This window comes from Amblyomma americanum, chromosome 6, assembly GCF_052857255.1.
Source record: "Amblyomma americanum isolate KBUSLIRL-KWMA chromosome 6, ASM5285725v1, whole genome shotgun sequence".
Lineage (NCBI taxonomy): Eukaryota > Metazoa > Arthropoda > Arachnida > Ixodida > Ixodidae > Amblyomma > Amblyomma americanum.
Window position 1 is genome coordinate 54,348,541 of NC_135502.1, and position 18,480 is coordinate 54,367,020.

An 18,480-nucleotide genomic window follows, 5' to 3' on the forward strand; every position below is an offset into this window, starting at 1 on the left:
AGAGAACGATGGTACGGTCCCTGCGTCCAGGCAATGTATAAAGCAGGGTTGCTTGGTGAAAGACCCGCGACCTTGCGCTTTTGCTGCATGACACATGCAACTGCAGTGCACAACTTCTTTTGCACGTGTGATAAGCTTTGTGAAAAAATGCTCTGATGGCATGGATTCCTGGGATAGATGACCTTTGCATGAGTGCACCAGAAGATAAAGAAGTTTTCAGCGCAAGTTTACTAGCTTCCTCTATGTTCAGAAAATTCCGTGGTTTCTCTCAAATGGTTTTATTTCTACAAGAAAGAACCTGAGGCACAATCAAGTTTTCGTTACTTGCTGCAAAAACCAGAGAACCAGAGAATTTGGCAACAGACAACAAGACAAATGCCACACATTACCATAATGCTGACAGATGACTTGCAAAGGTGATGTTTAAAGATGCTCAAAATATACACATGTGCGTCCCATACAGGTGTGCAACGTATGCACCAAATTTCTTTCCTAGTACAGGGGAAGGGAATAAAAATGACCTGAGTCAGCAGTTCAGCAGATATACAAGAAAGGTAACAATTAATGACTACCTATACTGTACATTATCCGTCACACTTAACCTGAAGAAGCATTAAATTCCCTTTCACTTTGTCAGCAGACAGGGAGAGAGAGCTTTAGCGTAAGAGGAGGATGAAACGGTCAGCTAGAAGAACATTTCTCTGGTCTGCTTACTCTATGATGGGAATAAGAAAGGCGAAATGTGAAAGGATGGGGCAGGGTGAAGATGTGAAGCGGCGGCATCGCAGTGCAACCAGATGCATGAAATTTGCCAAGACTTGACACACATGCACAGGGATGGAGTTTCATCATGACGGTGCAGTGCAACAAGTAAAGATGTTCCAAAAAACAAGCTGATTACTGGCTATAACGAGTCACTGCTGCACAACGCTACTACGAGCATGTAACGGACTTATTCGATATGGGTGACTAGAGATAACTAAACTAGAATTACTAATTTACTAGAATAACTAAACTAGAAATAGAACAGTAACGAGAGCCCACCTCATAGCCCCCTCGGTTGTAGGAACTGAACGAGCGATCTGAGCAGACGCTGGAAGTTTCGCTCTCGTCCGACTGGTCATCGAAGGCATTGTACCGGTTTTTCCTTGGTGGTGTATTCTGTGAAAAATAGCAGAAAGCATAGCTTGAGGTCGAGAAAGATGGCAAGGATGCAAGAGTAATGCAGACCTTTGTCATAATGTTGTTCAGTAAAATTAGGTTTGGGCCATCTACAGACCTCACAGAACAATGCAATTCATACTACTGTGCAACAGTGCCAACAATGCAGTACCTGTGCAACAGTTCAGGTGCTTAGTGTCGCTGATTACGACACAAAAGATCGGCTTACAAGTTCCTCAAAACAGGTAACGACTGCATCCTGGTTCAACTGGGGAAGCTTTCCTGTCATTGTCGACGATATCTACTAGCATTCAGCCCAGTTTTAATTTTCGAATTCTTTGCTTAAGTTGTCATAAAATTGTAAATGGGAAACATGAAATCGACACATTTCAGCACAACAGCATAACACAACTGGAGAGTATCAGAAAGCACCTATCTTCATGCGAAGGATATGGTACCATGAAAATAATTTTCTCTCAAATTAAAAGCCACACCCTCAACTTTTTACGAAGCTAAACACTAATATTTTCCCAAAGGACATAAGGATGACTGAGCTCACTTACCCAACACTCCAAAGCATCTGCCACTGCAGCTTCAGCTTCTTTGCTCTGCTGCAGAATCTGCTGAGCCATCAGTGGCGCTCCGGCTGTTTCCCAGGGATAAGAAAGTGCAAGGCACCAGACAGCCAGCATGAACAACAAGATACCCGGAAAGGGAGGGAGTTAAAACTATAAATGCACCTGTCATAATGTTTGTGGCACTATCATGTGTTGCGATAAGACAGCAGATGAAAGAAGCTATACAGCTTGTGAAAATGCCAATCAAGAGCGTTGGCTACATCCACTGCAGCTGCTCAATTGAAATGTCGGGGATAAAAAAGTCTACTGCTGGCAAGGCTTATGGGTGTGTGGTTTGACCTAGCAAGTTCTTTGTTGCACAAAACGTAGAAAATTTTACATTCATCAAAACAAAGCAAGCAGGTGCAGGGAGCACTTCGAAGGAAGCCAGGTTTAAAATTAGTTTGCAAAGCTGGCCCACTGCACGTTTGGGTAACAACAAGCACAATCACGTTTTAGTGCCTAAGGCTGGTACATCACACATTTCTTTTGCCACAGAATTTAAACAACATTTGCACCAAACATTCCATTTATCCTACAGCCCTTCAAAGAAACCAAATGCTTGAATATGCACTCACTTGTGATGGTAGTTGGGTGATACCGCTCTGAGGCACCCATGAAAGGGCGCCTTGAGCCTCCGCTCAGACGACGCTCGTACACTGTGACCATGGAAGGAAGAATGGTGACATGTGATGAAAGGTGAATACTGCAAGTTTATGCCACGGGAAGGGGTTTGGTGAAGACATGCATGTGGAGTAGCTACTCACCCCCTGCCATTCCAGGTGAAGTGCCTGTGGGCCGTGTGGGGCTTGCCTCGCGGCTGGTTCCCAATGGCGTGGGAATGCCGGACTTTCGGCGCACCCGTCCCGTGCCGTCCGCATGTGTAGCCGAGTAAGTAGCATAGCTCAGCCGAGATGTTGGGGAGCCAGACCTGCTGCTTGCTACATAGCCCAAAAGCAATATGAATCATATATGCCATCCCTTCTGGAGCACAGTACTTCATGTACAACATTAAAGCTTCCTTTCGTTGACATCCATTGTTTCTGGTTGACCTTCGCTTGCAGAGATTTTTTTTTTTAGACTGCCAATTTTTTTGCCTCGTACTGCAATGCAGGAATCCTCGGAAGGCCACCTTATTATTCTGCCATAAGCCTACACAGGTTTATTCCAGGAAGCCCTGCATTTATTTGCATGTTTAGAGATGCAGCTGAATGACTGCTTTACCATTTAGACATGCAAAGTAAAACTGTTCCTCCAAAGTTGATCACTTTGCAGAGCATAACAAATCAAGCCTTAGAATCATTTAGACATGCTATTAGCTTATATGATTGGTCACCAATCTTTAGAATAACAAATGCACACAATGCGTATTCAGAGTTCATGGCAATATTTGTGCAAATATATTAGGAGCACATTCCTCTTAAAACCATTAAACCTTCGAGAAAAGCCAGGAAACCATGGATAACACGGGCCCATCTGGCTAACGTAAAAAGAAAAACCATCTTTACCATGTTCTTCGCATGCGTCTGTCTACTGCACTACAAGAATTTAAGATGGCAAGAAACAGGTTAAATGATGAACTGAGGCGAGCAAAGAAAACTTAAAATCAAGATGTGTTCTCTGATAATGCTCGCCGTAACCCAGATACCGCTTAGAAAATTATCAATACCGTCCTTAGCCACTGAAATACCTGCCGTTCGCCCCCAAAAATAAGCCACCAAGATCGTGAAATAACCGGCGAAGCCTTAGCAGAACACTTTAACGAACACTTTGTTAACATAGCACCACAGGACAGTACCACTCCGATTCTGCTCTCACAAATTAATAGCACTGTGGAAAGCCAATTTTTGGAGCCAACAAGCGAAAGAGAAACTTATATGACCATTATGAACTTAAGTAACAGCACTGCGTTAGATGTTAACAATATGCAAGTGGGGCCAGTAAAGTAGGTTTTGGAATTTATTGTCTCGGTACTTGTCCACATCTATAGCCCTGTGCTCTAAACCGGTGTGTATCCAGACGGTACGAAGCAGTGACAGTAATATATAAAAGTGGTGACAGAAACTTATCATCACACTATAGGCCGATATCGATTATACCCATATTCTCCAAGGCACCTCAAAAGCTTATTTCCTGTCGCACAACGTGGTTTTTAGATAAACACAACATTTTGACTGAAGCCCAGTTTGGATTCAGAAAAAACAAACCATCCGAAACAGCATTATTAACACTAAAAGAGACAATAGACATTGAAAATAATATTTAAAAGTTAGCACTCTTTATTGATTTCACAAAGGTTTTTGATTCCTTAGATTACCAGATATTATTATCCAAACTATAGTCGTATGGTATACGCAGGAAGCAGTTAGAATTGATAATCATATTTAACTGGAAGAAATTAGCCAATGTGTATGCATAGGCACTGCACGGTCATCCTTTCTGCCTATTACATGCAGTGTCCCACAAGGCAGTGTTTTGGGACCTCTTCTCTTTAATGCTTACATGAATAATATTGTTGCAATTAAACAGCAAAATTTGTCATTTAGGCGGATGACTGCAGCATTCTAATCTCTAGTCACATTCCACTGAAGAAGAATTGATTAAAAATGCCAATGAAATACTTGAACAACTCCACACTTGGTCACAGTCGAATAAACTAAAAGTTAACGCAAAATAACTAAAGCTGTTATTTTTATGGGAAGGAAAAAGCCACTTAAATTTAATGCTGGACAACAAATTGATATTTTGCATGAACACAAGATCCTTGGAGTTATTTTTTCATCTCAACTTAGCAGGGATTCCCAAGTCCATAGCCTGTGTAGAAAACTCTCTGCAACAAATGGAGCACTCTCTCGTTGCCGAACACTCTTCCTAACGAAAGTAAAGTTGCAAATATATTACACTCTATTCTCCATCTCATTTAAATTAGTGTAGCCTTATTTGGCTTACCACAACAAAAACAAACACTAAAAAAATACTAACAGCACTTCCAGAGAAGAAGTTATGTGCCAGTTCGACGTGAAAAGAAGCATGCCATCGAGATACGTGAAGAATGAGGCTCAAATAGTGGAAGCCTTTGAGAGCGAGAAATTTCACGCCAGTCAGAAGCGTCTACGAACTGCAGCCCACCCAGCCCTGGAGGAAGCATTAATGCGGTGGACTGCCGCTGCACGTGACTCGAAGCTGCCGTTGAGTGGACCACTCATCTGCGCGCAAGCAGAGACCTATGTCCTCCGAATGAATACTGATTCATTCAAGGCATCAGAGGTTTGATTTGTGCATTTTAAAGACCGGCATGGACTTGTTTTTAAGACCGTGTGCGGGGAGAGGGGTGAGGTGGATGAAGAAGTGGTAAAAGATTGGCAAAACGCCTACCTTAAAGAGCACGTGGCAGCCTACGACCCCAACAACGTCTTTAATGCCGACGAAACGGCACTCTTCTTCAAAGCGCTGCCAGATAAAACAATAGCATTCAAGGGGGACCCGTGCACTGGCGGTAAAAGGAGTAAGGAGCGAGTGACAGTGCTGTTGGCAGCAAACATGACGGGCACGAAGCTCCTTCCAATTCTCATCATTTGGAAGGCTCTGAAACCGATATGTTTTAACATCAAGCGACTTCCCGTCGAGTACCGTGCAAACCAGAACGCATGGATGACGTCAGATATTTCGTTCCTGGTTGCAGGAGCTGGATCGATGCTTCAATACCAAGAAACGCAAGGTGCTTTTCATAGTGGTTAATTGCACCGCACACTGTAACGTAGCGAATTTGAAGGCAATCCGGCTAGTGCTCCTTCCTTCCAACACTACCGATGTACCAGAGAGTTTCCAGTACGTGAAGAAAAGGTATCGCAAGCAAGTGCTGGAACGAATGCTCCTCTGCATGGAGCCGAAGCAGCAAAACAACATCACGCTTCTGAATGTGATCCATATTCTGGCGCACGTGTGGGCGAACATGCCGGCAGAAGTGGTGCCAAACTGCTTTAGGCACAGTGGATTTGTGTGGCCCGAGACATACGAAAGCCTAGAGTCTGCAACGCCAGAAGAGGACGACGACGACGGGGCATTCATTGGCCTGCTCCCCACCGAAGTTTCGCTCGCTGACGGCAGCTATCAATAAGCAGCAAACTGGCACCCCACACGTGGCTGCTGACTGTGGTTGCCTGATAAGCGGCGGCGGCGGCCCGATAACGCAATTGCATTCTATGGGAAGCTCAAGCATCCAACAAGTGCTCTTTTTACTTTCAAATGCACGCTCGGCACTCAAGGAAGCATTGATAGTTGATGGAAGGGCCGCTGTTCCAATCGAGGTGGCACCCCCACTCGGAACGGCAGCGGTGCCGGGGAGTGTCAGTAGCCGATGGAAGAGCAGACGCCATTCACACGTAGTTTTTAATGTAGTGCTTCGTCAGTGATCATTTGTGCTCCAGGTCCGGATAGTGACCGGCGCTTGTTCATGGCTACATTCAAGATGGCTGCCATTTTTTACGCCGAAGAAACAAACAGCCGCGTGCCGGGGCACAAGCTCGACGTTCGCAATGGGCGATAAAGGTGTGGCAGCTGCAGCGAGGAAAATCTTCAGCTGTTCCACGCAATGTTGTGCTGTGGCTGTTTGCGAAGTGCGGGGTTTTGCTGGACGACGACGTTAGAACGACATGCTGTGGGACCGCAGCAGCGATCACGACAGGAGCGCTAGTGAGGACAATGGCGCAAGTGTGGACAAGTATTCCAGTGACTAATAAAACTACATTTTGGAATGTGCCCATGTGCATGTCCGCGCGCGGCAGCAGATAGTGGCTGGCGATAAACGGCGGCCGCTGGATAATGCTTTGCGTTCAACTATTCAAGGCCAAGTTTAAACAACCTCGGAAGTTTTTTTTTTATTTTTCGGAAATGTGACTTGGGGGGGTCGACTTACATTCGAGTCGAATTACGATCATGTAAATATGGTATGTATGATGTACTGTTGTATTATTTCTGATAATATTTGAAAACTAAGCTTGTTTGTGTTTTGAAAACTATGCAAAGTTATTACAGTTGAGCCCACTTATAACGAACATGAGTGTCACGTGGTGTTCGTTATATCCCGAAGTTCGTAGTAAGTGGACCACAGCTTTAAAGAGAGTTGCTTGTCAAAACAAAATTTTTTCTTTGCAATGAAGTCTGTGATGGACGTCTGCTTTTGCAGCGCAGATCCTACGAGGGAGGTTTCCAGTTTATTTATAACAGAAGCGTGATCTTCGCCGAGGCCTTTGGCATAGACAAGTTGTCTGAGGCTCTCTCTGTAGCCCATTGCTACAGGCGCGCTTATGGATGCTGGCTCCGAAGTTTCATCCTCATCTGATTCCTCCATGTCTCTCTCGTCCTGCACTTCAGAAACGATGCCCTCAACCATGCACGGTTCCGTGGTGTCGGCGTCGTCATCGACAAAAATAAAATCATTCCAACCAATGTCATGAACCCCCATGTCGGAGTCGACGACATGCTGCCACATATCGCCGCTGGGCTGGTCATCTTCCGAAGCATCAGGCTCGGCATCAGACACCGTGTCGACGAAGCCGGCCTTGGGGAAACAGTTCCGCATGCAAGTGGCCGTCACCTCCGCCCAGGCCGCTTTCATCATTTCTACCGCTGAATACAATCGAAATGGGCACGGTGTCCCCGTCCGCCATCCCGAATTACAACCAGGGCCTGAGATTTGAACGAAGCCAATGAAAAATCTGCACTGCAACAAGAGTACCAAAAGCGCGCGATGGGGTAGATGCGCAACGTGCACAGGCGGCATTCATGCCAATCAAGCTAAAGATACAGACGCACAGCGCCTGAAGAGACCAATGAGGGGCGTCCGTGAACGTCAGTGCAGCCACCTCTTGGGTTCCATGGAAGGCCTGCTTCACGGAGCGTGGCCTCAGCGATCGGCACCGGCGGCGGCGCAGTTGATCGCAGAGGCACGCGCAGATTTGCAAGAGAGTGAGAAGAGGGGAGCGGAGTTGCGAGGAGGGGCGGGAGGGCATTCTTGGAAGATGCGTCGGTGGGGAAAGGGTAGCTCGCTTGAGAGCGGCACGAAACGGGGCGGGCAGTTCGCCTGCGATGAGGCTCGGGGAAACATACCGTGCGCCGGGCACACAAAGGGGTCGGAGGCAGGTTATCTCGCGTCGCAGCGCTGGGTTTACGCAGTCCGTTCACTGTAACCGATCAGCAGGGCTTAATGGCGTTCGTTATACGAGTGATTTTGTGCCATTGAAATAATGTATACTTTGACGGTCGTGCAGGTCTCGTTCTTTATAAGGGACAGTTCGTCTTAAGTGGGGCCATTATATGTGGGCTCGACTGTATTGTACAGTATCTGCTATTCTCGATCTCTCCATTGTTTCTGTTAACTAATGTTAGTAAATATGTCAGCACTGGCTTCAGAGGTTTTTCCGAGCCATGCCAAGCTGTGATTTACAGCTTCTAGCCCAGATATCCTTCCAAACTTCTGGTAAAATAAAATAAATTGAATTGAATTGAACTGACTTCTTTAGGTTAGTTTCTGAATGGCAAATGTGTTATGCTTGCTAGAGATGTGTAGCAATGTTGAAACTATACGTACAGAGTTAAAAACCACAAGCTGTTTTTCCTGCAATTATGAAATCAACAAGACTTTGCCAATATGAGGCAGCCACTAAACCAGGCAAATATCACTTACGCTGTGACTGGGAAACACCCTTCGTTCGACTTCGGCTTATTCGCTCAGGTGATGCCATTGTGCTAGAAATGGTGTCAGCTCGTTTTGTTCCAGGACGAGCTGTAAGCCAATGTGAAAGAAAAAGAAAAAAGAATGAGCAAACCACATGGAGTGGCAGAACGAACTGTCACACACATTTGCTTTGTGGTTGCACTGAAGATTTCACAAACAGTAACAAATACCGAAGTCATGAAGCAGCACAACAGATGCCTGAATACTGCATGCAAGTTCACCGCACAACATCTGCCTCCATAACACAGAGCAGAGCCATTAATATGCTTTTCCATGGAATTGCAAAAAAGAAGTACTCGCAGGCCTTAACCGCATCAGACAGGTTATAGCTTAAAAAATGTTTCACTTCGAAATTATTGTTCAGTGCATAAAACATTCCAGAATGAGGGTTCCATATATTCTGAAGACAAAGACGGCTGTGGTATGTTCCAATATGGTCACTCACACCGCATATATCCACCAGCACCAAGAACTTCTGAAAGCTATAATTTCAGAATAAGCGGCTTAATTATGGGGCACCATAATGTGCATGCACAATTGTGACATGTAGCACAGAAACTGGTCAAACAACATATCAAGTCCTTGATGATGAATTTTTTATGGCGCAAGGGCGGTATTGGCCAAAGAGCACCATGGTACAAGGTGTTTTTATCTACTCAAAGTGGGGTCAAAGACCCATTTCCCAAGCATTTCACCTACAAAAACCGAGCACTAGGCCAGTGCAAAACAGTTTGAAACCACTGCCCTACCGGCGGGTATACGCTGGCACTAAGGGGTTGAACCTCAAGCGTTCGGGACGAATGCACACTAGGCTATTGCTGCGGCCATCACATGAAGTTCTTTGGGCCACAAATTTTAGTGCGAGAAGCACTACTTCACTAGCAAAGCTGAAAAACCAAGGGTACGTGTGAAGCCTCAACCTTCGATGGAACACCAGTGGCAGGGGTCTTAGGCAACTGCTCTATCAACGTGCGGAACCAGCAAAAAAGACACAAGTCAAAAATACAACCCTCGACTTTAAACAAGAGTGCTGGTAGCAACAGGCATAGGCCTGTCTTCAGAGGGAAATAGCATAGTGCTGTACAAGTGCTCTCGCTCTGTGCCACTTACGCAGTGACGCTCCAGTGCCTCTGTTTTGTGTAGTGGAAAAGGCGCGCGCTCGTGCCCTTCTTGCGGCCCCCAAGTCAATGGCACTATTGGACCGAACTAAGGAGAAGGTGGCAAACGAAAACAAAGCAAACAATACAATAAGGCAACCAAGGCAAAAAAAAAATGATAAACAAAAAGCAAATAACTAAAAGAAACATCAAAACTATTAAAAAAAGCTACCACCCCTGCCAGTGGTTACGTGAAACATAGGCTTACTCAGTTAGTCTAAAATATGATGATTATGACATTTTTAATGGCGCAAAAACAGTTTACTAAAGAGTACCACGCTTAGTGAATTAGATGCGAGGCAGTGGAAAAAGAGGGAGATGCGGCGAAAAGCCAGAAGTGTCGACTGCTGACAATGGCACTGAAACAATTAATGGCAATGGCATGCTATTGCTGAAAAACTCAAAGCCCAATATTGATGCAAAGCTTTGTAATGGTTGTTTGTTCATTCGTCAAAGCTGCCGGAATGCAGTCATATCGCTTTGCTTGTGATGCAAGGAGCAAACAGATTTACCTCGAATGATTGCACCCGGGCAGAACTCATTCTATGTTCCTCCAGACTGTTGTGGTCACTCTGCACACCATGTCTCGAATCTCGAAAGTTCGTTGTCGGCTTTTAATTGAGCACGACCGTGAATGGCAGGCATTCTGTTCGACAACCACCGAGCATGCTTGTTGCTATCACTGCCTCCGAGTCATTCAGTTCTTTGTGGGCAGAGGTCCACCTAATAAACAGTTTCTTTTGGAAGCTCTTTTCGCTGTCTTCTTGACTGCCTGACTGCTGTCACCTCTACATGACAATATCTAATTCTCAAATTACTGCATATTCTTCTCAGGAAATTCCACAGAAGACAAGACAGTGCCTTCATAACGAACCAAACACTGCATCCAACCTTTGGGCATTAAGAAGCAATTGCCCCAGACTGAAACCTATCTGGCAGTTTCCAAGCCGCAAAGAGCAACCGACCTCGAAGATTCACGACCTCCGAAGCAGACAACGGTAGCGGCGGCAACAGTGCAGTTAGTTCAGCATCGCCTACTCATCTGCTTGGGAGTAGCACACCGGCATCATTAATTATATGCAAATACCCCTATCAGTAGTCAACATTTCCGGCTTCATGCCACCTATGTGCCGCAGCTCCCACTTTTTCCACTATCCCTACTTCTAGTCCACTGCAGCCATGGCTAAAATTTTTTTGTCTGCATAAGCTGTGGTCAGCCAATCTTAAAAATACCACTGGTACAACATGCAGTCAAGTTACTTGCGGATGGGTTCTCAAAGAGTCAACGCACCAGAGGCACTCCTGGTGTTGTTGTAGACCGGCACGCCGGACCTCCGCCCCAGAGTCGAAGTACCGCTTCCGGGCCTGTTTCCCATAAGACAGTAAACACACGCCAGAAATGACAGCACTGCACCACTCACGAGAAAACTGTGCCGAGTATGAGAGCATTAAAAGAAGATAAGAGAAGAAGGGATTCAAGCATGGGCTAGATGAGCGACCGATTAAATTTTCGATTAATTAGTAAACAATGTAATAGCAATTGTCTTTTTAACCAGCTAGTAAATTCATGCAAGTTAAATAAGTCAAGCTCTTAAAATAGTGTGACCAGTGTCAAAAATCTCCAGACCACATGGTTTGCTAGTGAGCCGTGTAATGGAATGCTCAAAGTATCCCCAAATCTGTACAGCTCTGCAGGGGTGAACATGAAAGATCCACACCTTAGAGATTTGGAGCTGCCGAACCGGCTCAACAGTGAACGCGGTTGGCCAGACGCTTTTGTCAAAAAACAGTACATTGTCTTGAAGGTATGTTATGTGTTAAGTAACCTGCCCTCTAGAGCAGCAGGATAGTGAATGCAGGTAAACATGCCAGCCAACCATACCATGCCACGTCGGCGCACTAGACAAACATGTTTACAACTATAACCACTCAACAGCAAAATGTTAAAACTACTGTGCCCACAGCAGTGGATCGCAAGCAAGGAGCTTCTGCAGAAGTGAAAAAGAGCCTGAGCCTTGGTCACAGCAGGGGTAAGAACAAAGGCAAAGGCCGTGGCAGCAGACCATACCTGAGGTTTTCCATGGATCCGTGGCTGGAGACTGAGTGTTTCAGGGGTCGGCCCTGGGCGCTGTTGAGCGAGTTGCTGCTTGAGGAATTGCTCATGCACAGCTCGCCCTGCAACATGCGCTGCTTGCTCGTATCCAGCGAGTTGAGCAGCACGTCCGCCTGCTCCTTAAAATGGTCCGCAAAGCCCCAGAAGGCCCTGTAATGCGTGAAACCGGAATAAAGCTCCGTACGACGCAGAGAGTTTCACGAGCCACCGTGTTGACACAGGAATGTTTGGAATAAACAGCTGGAAATCCAGATGAAATAAGTACAGAAAAGATCAAATCTCACAACAAGCAGCAGACTTCTTAGTGCCAGAAACATCCAGAAGGCATGACGAGTTGATCTTTACGAGTGGTTCACAGAAGAAAGTTTACATCAGTGTATTTGTGTATGATAGAATATCAAAAATGTAAGTTCAGTACATAGAGCATCAAATCCAAGCACATGGATGGAAAGTCTAGGTTGCTAGGAGGCTGACTGGAAATCCAAGTTTTGTAAACTTTTTCGCATTTTTCTTATTTTCCTAATTAAGAATGCATACACAATGCTTGCATCATTAAAGTAGTTTATGTCCCATAGTTGATACCTGTCTCGCTCCTTCAGAAACTAATGCTGCCTCTGTTTCTAGCACTAATTCGTCAGCATGCTTTCATGACACATGGATAGACTGGTAACCATAACCATAAGCAAGGTGTGAGCAGGATGCAACAACTGCAATGAGCCCACGGTTTGTTAGCTGTTATATTTCAAACTATTCTTCTCTGCCAATGAACAACACATTCCCAAAAAGGGTTGTCCATTACACAGCACGAGAATATCCTTGGTTGGAACCGAGACAAACACAGTGATAACCTGACCTGCTGCTTTAGTATGCAAATGTAAATGATGTCTGAACTTCCGCAATTATGTAAAATTTATGACATAACAGGCTCTTATAAGTAGGGTTGCTGATCGAGCTAGTTGGGACACAGATGACCTTTCGGGTGAGAAAAGAAAAAAATAAGAAAAGGGGATGGGGGTGTGGGGGAATGAACATAGGAGAGAAGCGCTTCACCGTGTCCAGTCATCTTTGTCTACGTTCCTTTTCCTGATCTCCTGTAATGCCACCCAGGGTATGCTCCACCAGAAAGAACTGCTACAAACCTTCACTGTGGAAGCTGTTCTACAATTTCAACACTAACAAAAAGCACTAGGCAGAACTAGGCAATACCAACAATAAAAAAACGCCCCTATGTGTTTGTAACAGGGCTTGAAACAGATGACTACAACTATGGCAATGGTTGTGATTGTGGTTACGGTCCGGATTACAAAGTTAATAACAAGACAGTGTAAGTGACTTACTTGCGTGAAAAGGCACGGGCTTCAGGGTCAGCATCGCTGATTCCCTTCTTGATGGCCTCCTGAAGGATGGCAATGTGCCTTTCCAAAGTGTGCGTCGGCCACGTGTGCAACAGCTGGTCGAGAAACTCAAAGCATGATCTGCACAAGGTCAAAGACAAGGCAGCATTAAAAGCCATCACTGAAAATGTTGAGAGAATGCTAAAACCTTTGACACAATGGCTATGTTTGTCATACCAAAAGCTTTCTGGTGGTTGTTTGAAAGGAAAGACTTTAAAGCGCAGCAAGCACAGCGAATAAAGATGACTGGTACTCATCCAAACATGCTCCACAATGAGGCTGACAACTATTTCACCACAAGGAAGGTGCTTGACTTATGTTTTAGGAATTGCATTTTACTTAAATGCTGAACTAATTTATATGCTCATGTTTATGTCAACCTCTCACATAACTCTAGTCTCAGGCTAACAAAAAAAAGCCACACAGAGTTTCACCTTTGTTCCCCAGGCAAGATAACACCACATATTTTGTTATTTCTTTTAATGCTAATGATGAAATATATGCCACAAACTGTACATTGTACAGTACAGGCACAGCAGAACCCAAAAAGGCTACCTGAGCTAAAATCGAAGCTTCATAATAATGGCACTTCCAATGTAAAGCAATTTACTTTGAATCTATATTTTGCTGCAATGTGATAAAATCTGTTGCAAGAACATTATTACATTAATTGTCACACTACAGGTACAATTTGTACGACAGAAAAAGGAAACATGGTACTCACTTTCTGATGTCTTTAGACTTTGAACACAGGTTGGATGTGATCACTGGTATCAGCCGACTTACGTGGGTGTGCTAAAATGGCAAGCAAAAGTGTGCAAGTGTTTAATGTTTTGCAGTCTATCATTTGCTATAAGCGGAGCTGTATGTGCCATGTAAAGGTTCAGCCCATCTACACATAAATATACACGAGTTTTTACTCCTGGGTGCTGACTACAAGCAACTGCGTGGCAAGTCGACATATTAAAAGCGTTCCCAAAAGCAGTAGCACGGCTACTCAATTACTCCCTCACATAATTACTAAGGCAGAAATATGTAATTATTTTATTATAGCATTGCCTAGTGTGTACAACTTCTTTCCTACGAATAATAAGACCTTGAAATGCAACAACAGTAACAACGACAAAACAAGTAAACTCTTTAATTACCTGTATAATAAACCGTACTGTGACGATGCCGGATGTAGACATAATCTTGGCACAATTGGGGATCAAGTTTATTAGCGCTGGAAGTAGTATTTCTGAGAAGTGGTCAAGCTTCTGGCCCAACTGCTGTGATAAGTAACTGCAAAAAAGGGGGAAAAAAAAAGGACGGGCAAAATTTATCAGAATGAAAACCTGGACCAGTCACACACTTTATAGTCAAGCTACAGCAGAAACAAAGGACATTACCGTGCTCATACGATCGTGGTACGTAAAGACAAACATTCAGTGGCATGGAAAAGGTGCCTTAAAGCATGGAGGTGAACAAAAAACTCTTGATTTCTGAGAACTACTGTGTGATCCGAGGCTACTCGGGACTGTCATGTTGGGAAGAAGGGGTACGGACAGTATTGCAGACAGAACAGTACAGAATCGATCGGTGTACATGGCATTGCTAAGGTTTTGGTGGCCACTGGCACAGCCTTACAACATGATGGCCGATGCCCTTTTAAAACACCTATGCTGTTTCATGCACTGTCGACTGCCATTACCCACCTGTACCACTGATATCATATTTGTAACAGTCCGTTAAAATACTTGTACTGCAACTTTCAGTGCCAGTAACTCAATGGCAACATTAATTTGTGCCACTTGCCACCCTTGCTACCGGTGCCTCTGGTGTAAATGTCATTTAAGAAATGCTTATAAAGGGATACTGAGGACAAATTTAAGCTGGCCCGTATCAATAGATTACCATTTTCAAATGACAAAGGTGTCACTTTCACTGAAGACAAAGCTTTCATAAGCTAGAAAAGGCCAGAATATGAAATGCAGATATCAATGTCACCGGCCATCTTCGCAAGCAAACTGCAGTGACGTCAAAACAGTTTCTTGTGCGCGGATCTCCAACGCCAGGCTTCATCCCCATCCACAACAAGGTGGTATCACAAAGCCCTTTCCAGTCTCGATGCCATGCGAGAGAGCCACAGAATGTATTTTTGCCAAGACAAAAACTGGATGGTCTTGTCCTCTGTATCACTTTCCCAATGCCCACTGCGAAACCTGCCACTGCATGCTCCTCCTTTACTACTAACCCCTTCAAGCATTTGTGAGCACCAAAGAGCTCCAGGCTTCCACTTCGCCTAATTGAGGACATTTCTTTAGTTTACGATGGTAGAGAAAAAATTTCCAGCACCCAATCTTGCGCCCTCGGCATGTTGGGAGCAAAGTTTTTGTGAAGGTTTTGTGTGAGATTTCAAAACAGCATGGCTGGAAGCACAGCTGATACTGTTTGTGACTATATCATGCTTAAAAATATTAATTCTTCATGACTAAAATTATGCAGATTTAAGTATGATCGTTAACTCTGCATAGAAATGCGCAGTTCCGCCTGCACTTGAAAATGCCGAAAACATGTTTGTCGGAGAAAGTACACCAGTGCCAGATGAAGCATGCCATAAACTTTGGAGTGGCTTTTGCACTGTGCGTACAATCCCTAGACCGAAGTTGCATGCATCCACCGATATATCAAAGCGATCTTTCAACAGCAACAGTAGCAGCCTGAAAAGCTCACAATGGTAACAACTGCTCTTAAAAGCACTAATTAGTAGCCTCATACAATTTTGTACAATGCTGCACGCTGTACCTGCTTTCCACTTGGCAGTTTCCTTCAAAAATAACTGCGGCTTTCTTATATCATAAACACAGAGAACAAAGGCCATTAATGATGCCAAGGAGCAATGAATATACAATGTAAGCAGCAGGGTTACAAATGCATAGTGATGCGAAATATGCAGACTCAGCTAATGCAAGGTGACATGCTGGCACAAAAACTACACCACTGGCTCTTCCCTGAATTTCATCCCAAATTATTAGTTCATCCTGATGTGAATCCAACCAAGGATGCCAATAGCCATTTGATGTCTGTACATAAAAAAAAAAAGAGAAACGAAGTTCTGAAGCTCATTTGATGTTCAAACCTTTTCAATATTACGCTGAAGAATCGATGAGTCTGGTACATGGCTGTGTCAATTCTATTCTAGGGAAACACAAAATTTGATGTGCAAGGTTCACAACTCTTGGCACTCAGACAGTGCACAGCAATGTCCCAAGGTGCAAGAAATGATGAGATGTGACATAGGATAAATACTCACGCGATGGTTATGCAGGCCTCCCTGACTACTTGTGACCGTAAGTCCCTAACCAAAACCTGGAATGAAGGCTCCAGAAGCCTCAAATTAATAAAAAGCTCTTCATAGTCAGCAGCTCCAGCTATGAGCAGGCTACGCAGGTGCCGCAGCTGGGGGAAAATAAAAGAGACTCATAAAACACAGGTGAAAAGAAAAAACTTTGCAAAACAGCAGCTCAGTGTGCAGAACTGTGCAAAAGTTTCTTGGTAGGCCCCAATGATTCAAAGTAAGAAAGGCCGCTCCCACTTCTGAACTTCACCTCGGAACAAACTGAAGACACTTGTTTGCTGCTTAGGGTTTACAAAATAAATTACATCCAACCCACAAAAAAATTAGCATCACCTATTGCAGTACAAACACAGATAGAAGCGGGACAAGGCTTTAGCTGGCCCTGCATTCAGCACCATTAGGAAAAATGCCATCAAAAGGTATTTTTGCATCTCACGTGAGCCCCACTATGCTATGGTCAAATAGATTACCTATACAGTCGACAACCGAAAATTCGGATGCCTGATTTTTCGGACATGCTTGATTATTCGGACTTTTTCGCGGCACTGCGACATGGCTCAGAGAGCCAATGTATAAGAGCGCCTGAAATTAAAGACCCACTGCAACTGCCTGCTCGTTTTTCAGACCTCGCTCGCACTCGCCGCCAATACCCAAGCCGCCATATAATGTGTACAGTGGAACCTCATTACTCAAACTGCAGGAGAGATGGAAAACTTGATCAAAGAAACGAAATTCAAGATTAAAGGGGGTCTGTTGCGATACTGAAATTCTGTGCGAGACAGCACATTGTGCCCGCTTGGTTTCAGATTCGTACGGTTCTTGAACGTCGTCCGCCGCATAAACTTTTTAAAAAGCAGTCAGAGTTCGCGGAACTCATCTATGCCGAGTCTTTCGTTTCGAATACGGAAAGAGGTAGCAGCGAAGCGAGTGGAAAGCACACGACTTCACGGAGACTGCGAGCACAGGAGGAAATGGTGGTGCATTTTAAAGAGAGGTCAGTGTACCCGCGGCAAAACGCACCGAAACCCTGACTTTTCTGTCGTAAAACCATAAATAACTGGCATTTCAAAGAGAGGCAAGATGCCCCTCATTATACGCAAGCCACCGCAGAGTGCATATCGCCGAATACGATGCCGATTTTGGCTCTAGTCGCTAGGCTTAATGATGGCGGCAAACGCCGACGGAGCGCTTGCTTCGGCTGTTTCTCGGTTCTTATTGTTTCGCCATCTTTGCGTTCTCATTCTGGGCCCATGGTACTGCGGGAGCTCCCGCAGCGGCGTGTTCGCTTTCCCCGTTTAGACTTTGTCCCAACCCATCCATTCATCGGCGACATGCCGAGGGCAGCACATCGGTGAATTTTCGGTGAAATTTGATTGTCCAGACTGCCTGATTTTTCGGTCGTTTTCGCGGTCCCTAGAGGGTACGAAAAATCGGTCGTCGACTGTATATCAGCCTACTTATATGATGCATTAAACCAAAGTGAAGAGCAGAACCTTGAATGCTTTTTTGGAGGCTAAAATTTTTTTTTTTTAGCCCTGTGATTCCTCTGAACAGATGATCATTAAACAAAGCACCACCAATTGCTTGGCAACAGTATACAACTTCAGGGCTCCCTCAAGCATAGCAAGCCGACTTACCATGTCTACTTTCCGCTCCCAGTCAGCACCCGTGTCGGATAGAACCTGCCTGACTTTTCCAAGTTCTTGCTCAAGTTCCTTTGCTGAGTAAAGCTGAAAGCGAAAAAAAAATTATGAACTGGGCAACATACCTGCATATATAAGATGTGACAGTATGCAGGGCATTAGGCAACTGTCACTTTGCTCAGTCACGCATGGGGAGCAGGCATGATGCAGCAGTGCACGAAAGTTTTTTGCATACTAACGGGTTCACCTTCACTAGAGAAAGGTGTGAAACTCTACTCCGTCACATATAAGGAAGATGAGGACAATATTTATTTTTGTT

The 18,480-nt window shown here is 44.7% G+C and overlaps 1 protein-coding gene across 4 annotated transcripts in view; it reads right to left on the reverse strand.

The window, feature by feature from the left end:
* The window catches only part of chb (CLIP-associating protein), a 141,814-nt gene that overhangs the window by 33,732 nt on the left and 89,602 nt on the right, over positions 1–18,480 (reverse strand). For all 4 annotated transcript variants that reach the window (XM_077626891.1, XM_077626890.1, XM_077626892.1 and 1 more), the window contains 13 exons: positions 18,156–18,248; positions 16,474–16,619; positions 14,327–14,462; positions 13,903–13,973; positions 13,122–13,259; positions 11,740–11,934; positions 10,963–11,036; positions 9,625–9,720; positions 8,464–8,562; positions 2,546–2,719; positions 2,357–2,437; positions 1,725–1,807; positions 1,045–1,161 (listed from right to left, as the gene is read on the reverse strand). In XM_077626891.1, coding sequence (XP_077483017.1) covers positions 1,045–1,161; positions 1,725–1,807; positions 2,357–2,437; positions 2,546–2,719; positions 8,464–8,562; positions 9,625–9,720; positions 10,963–11,036; positions 11,740–11,934; positions 13,122–13,259; positions 13,903–13,973; positions 14,327–14,462; positions 16,474–16,619; positions 18,156–18,248 — 1,503 coding nt within the window. The remainder of the gene's footprint in view (positions 1–1,044; positions 1,162–1,724; positions 1,808–2,356; positions 2,438–2,545; positions 2,720–8,463; positions 8,563–9,624; positions 9,721–10,962; positions 11,037–11,739; positions 11,935–13,121; positions 13,260–13,902; positions 13,974–14,326; positions 14,463–16,473; positions 16,620–18,155; positions 18,249–18,480) is intronic.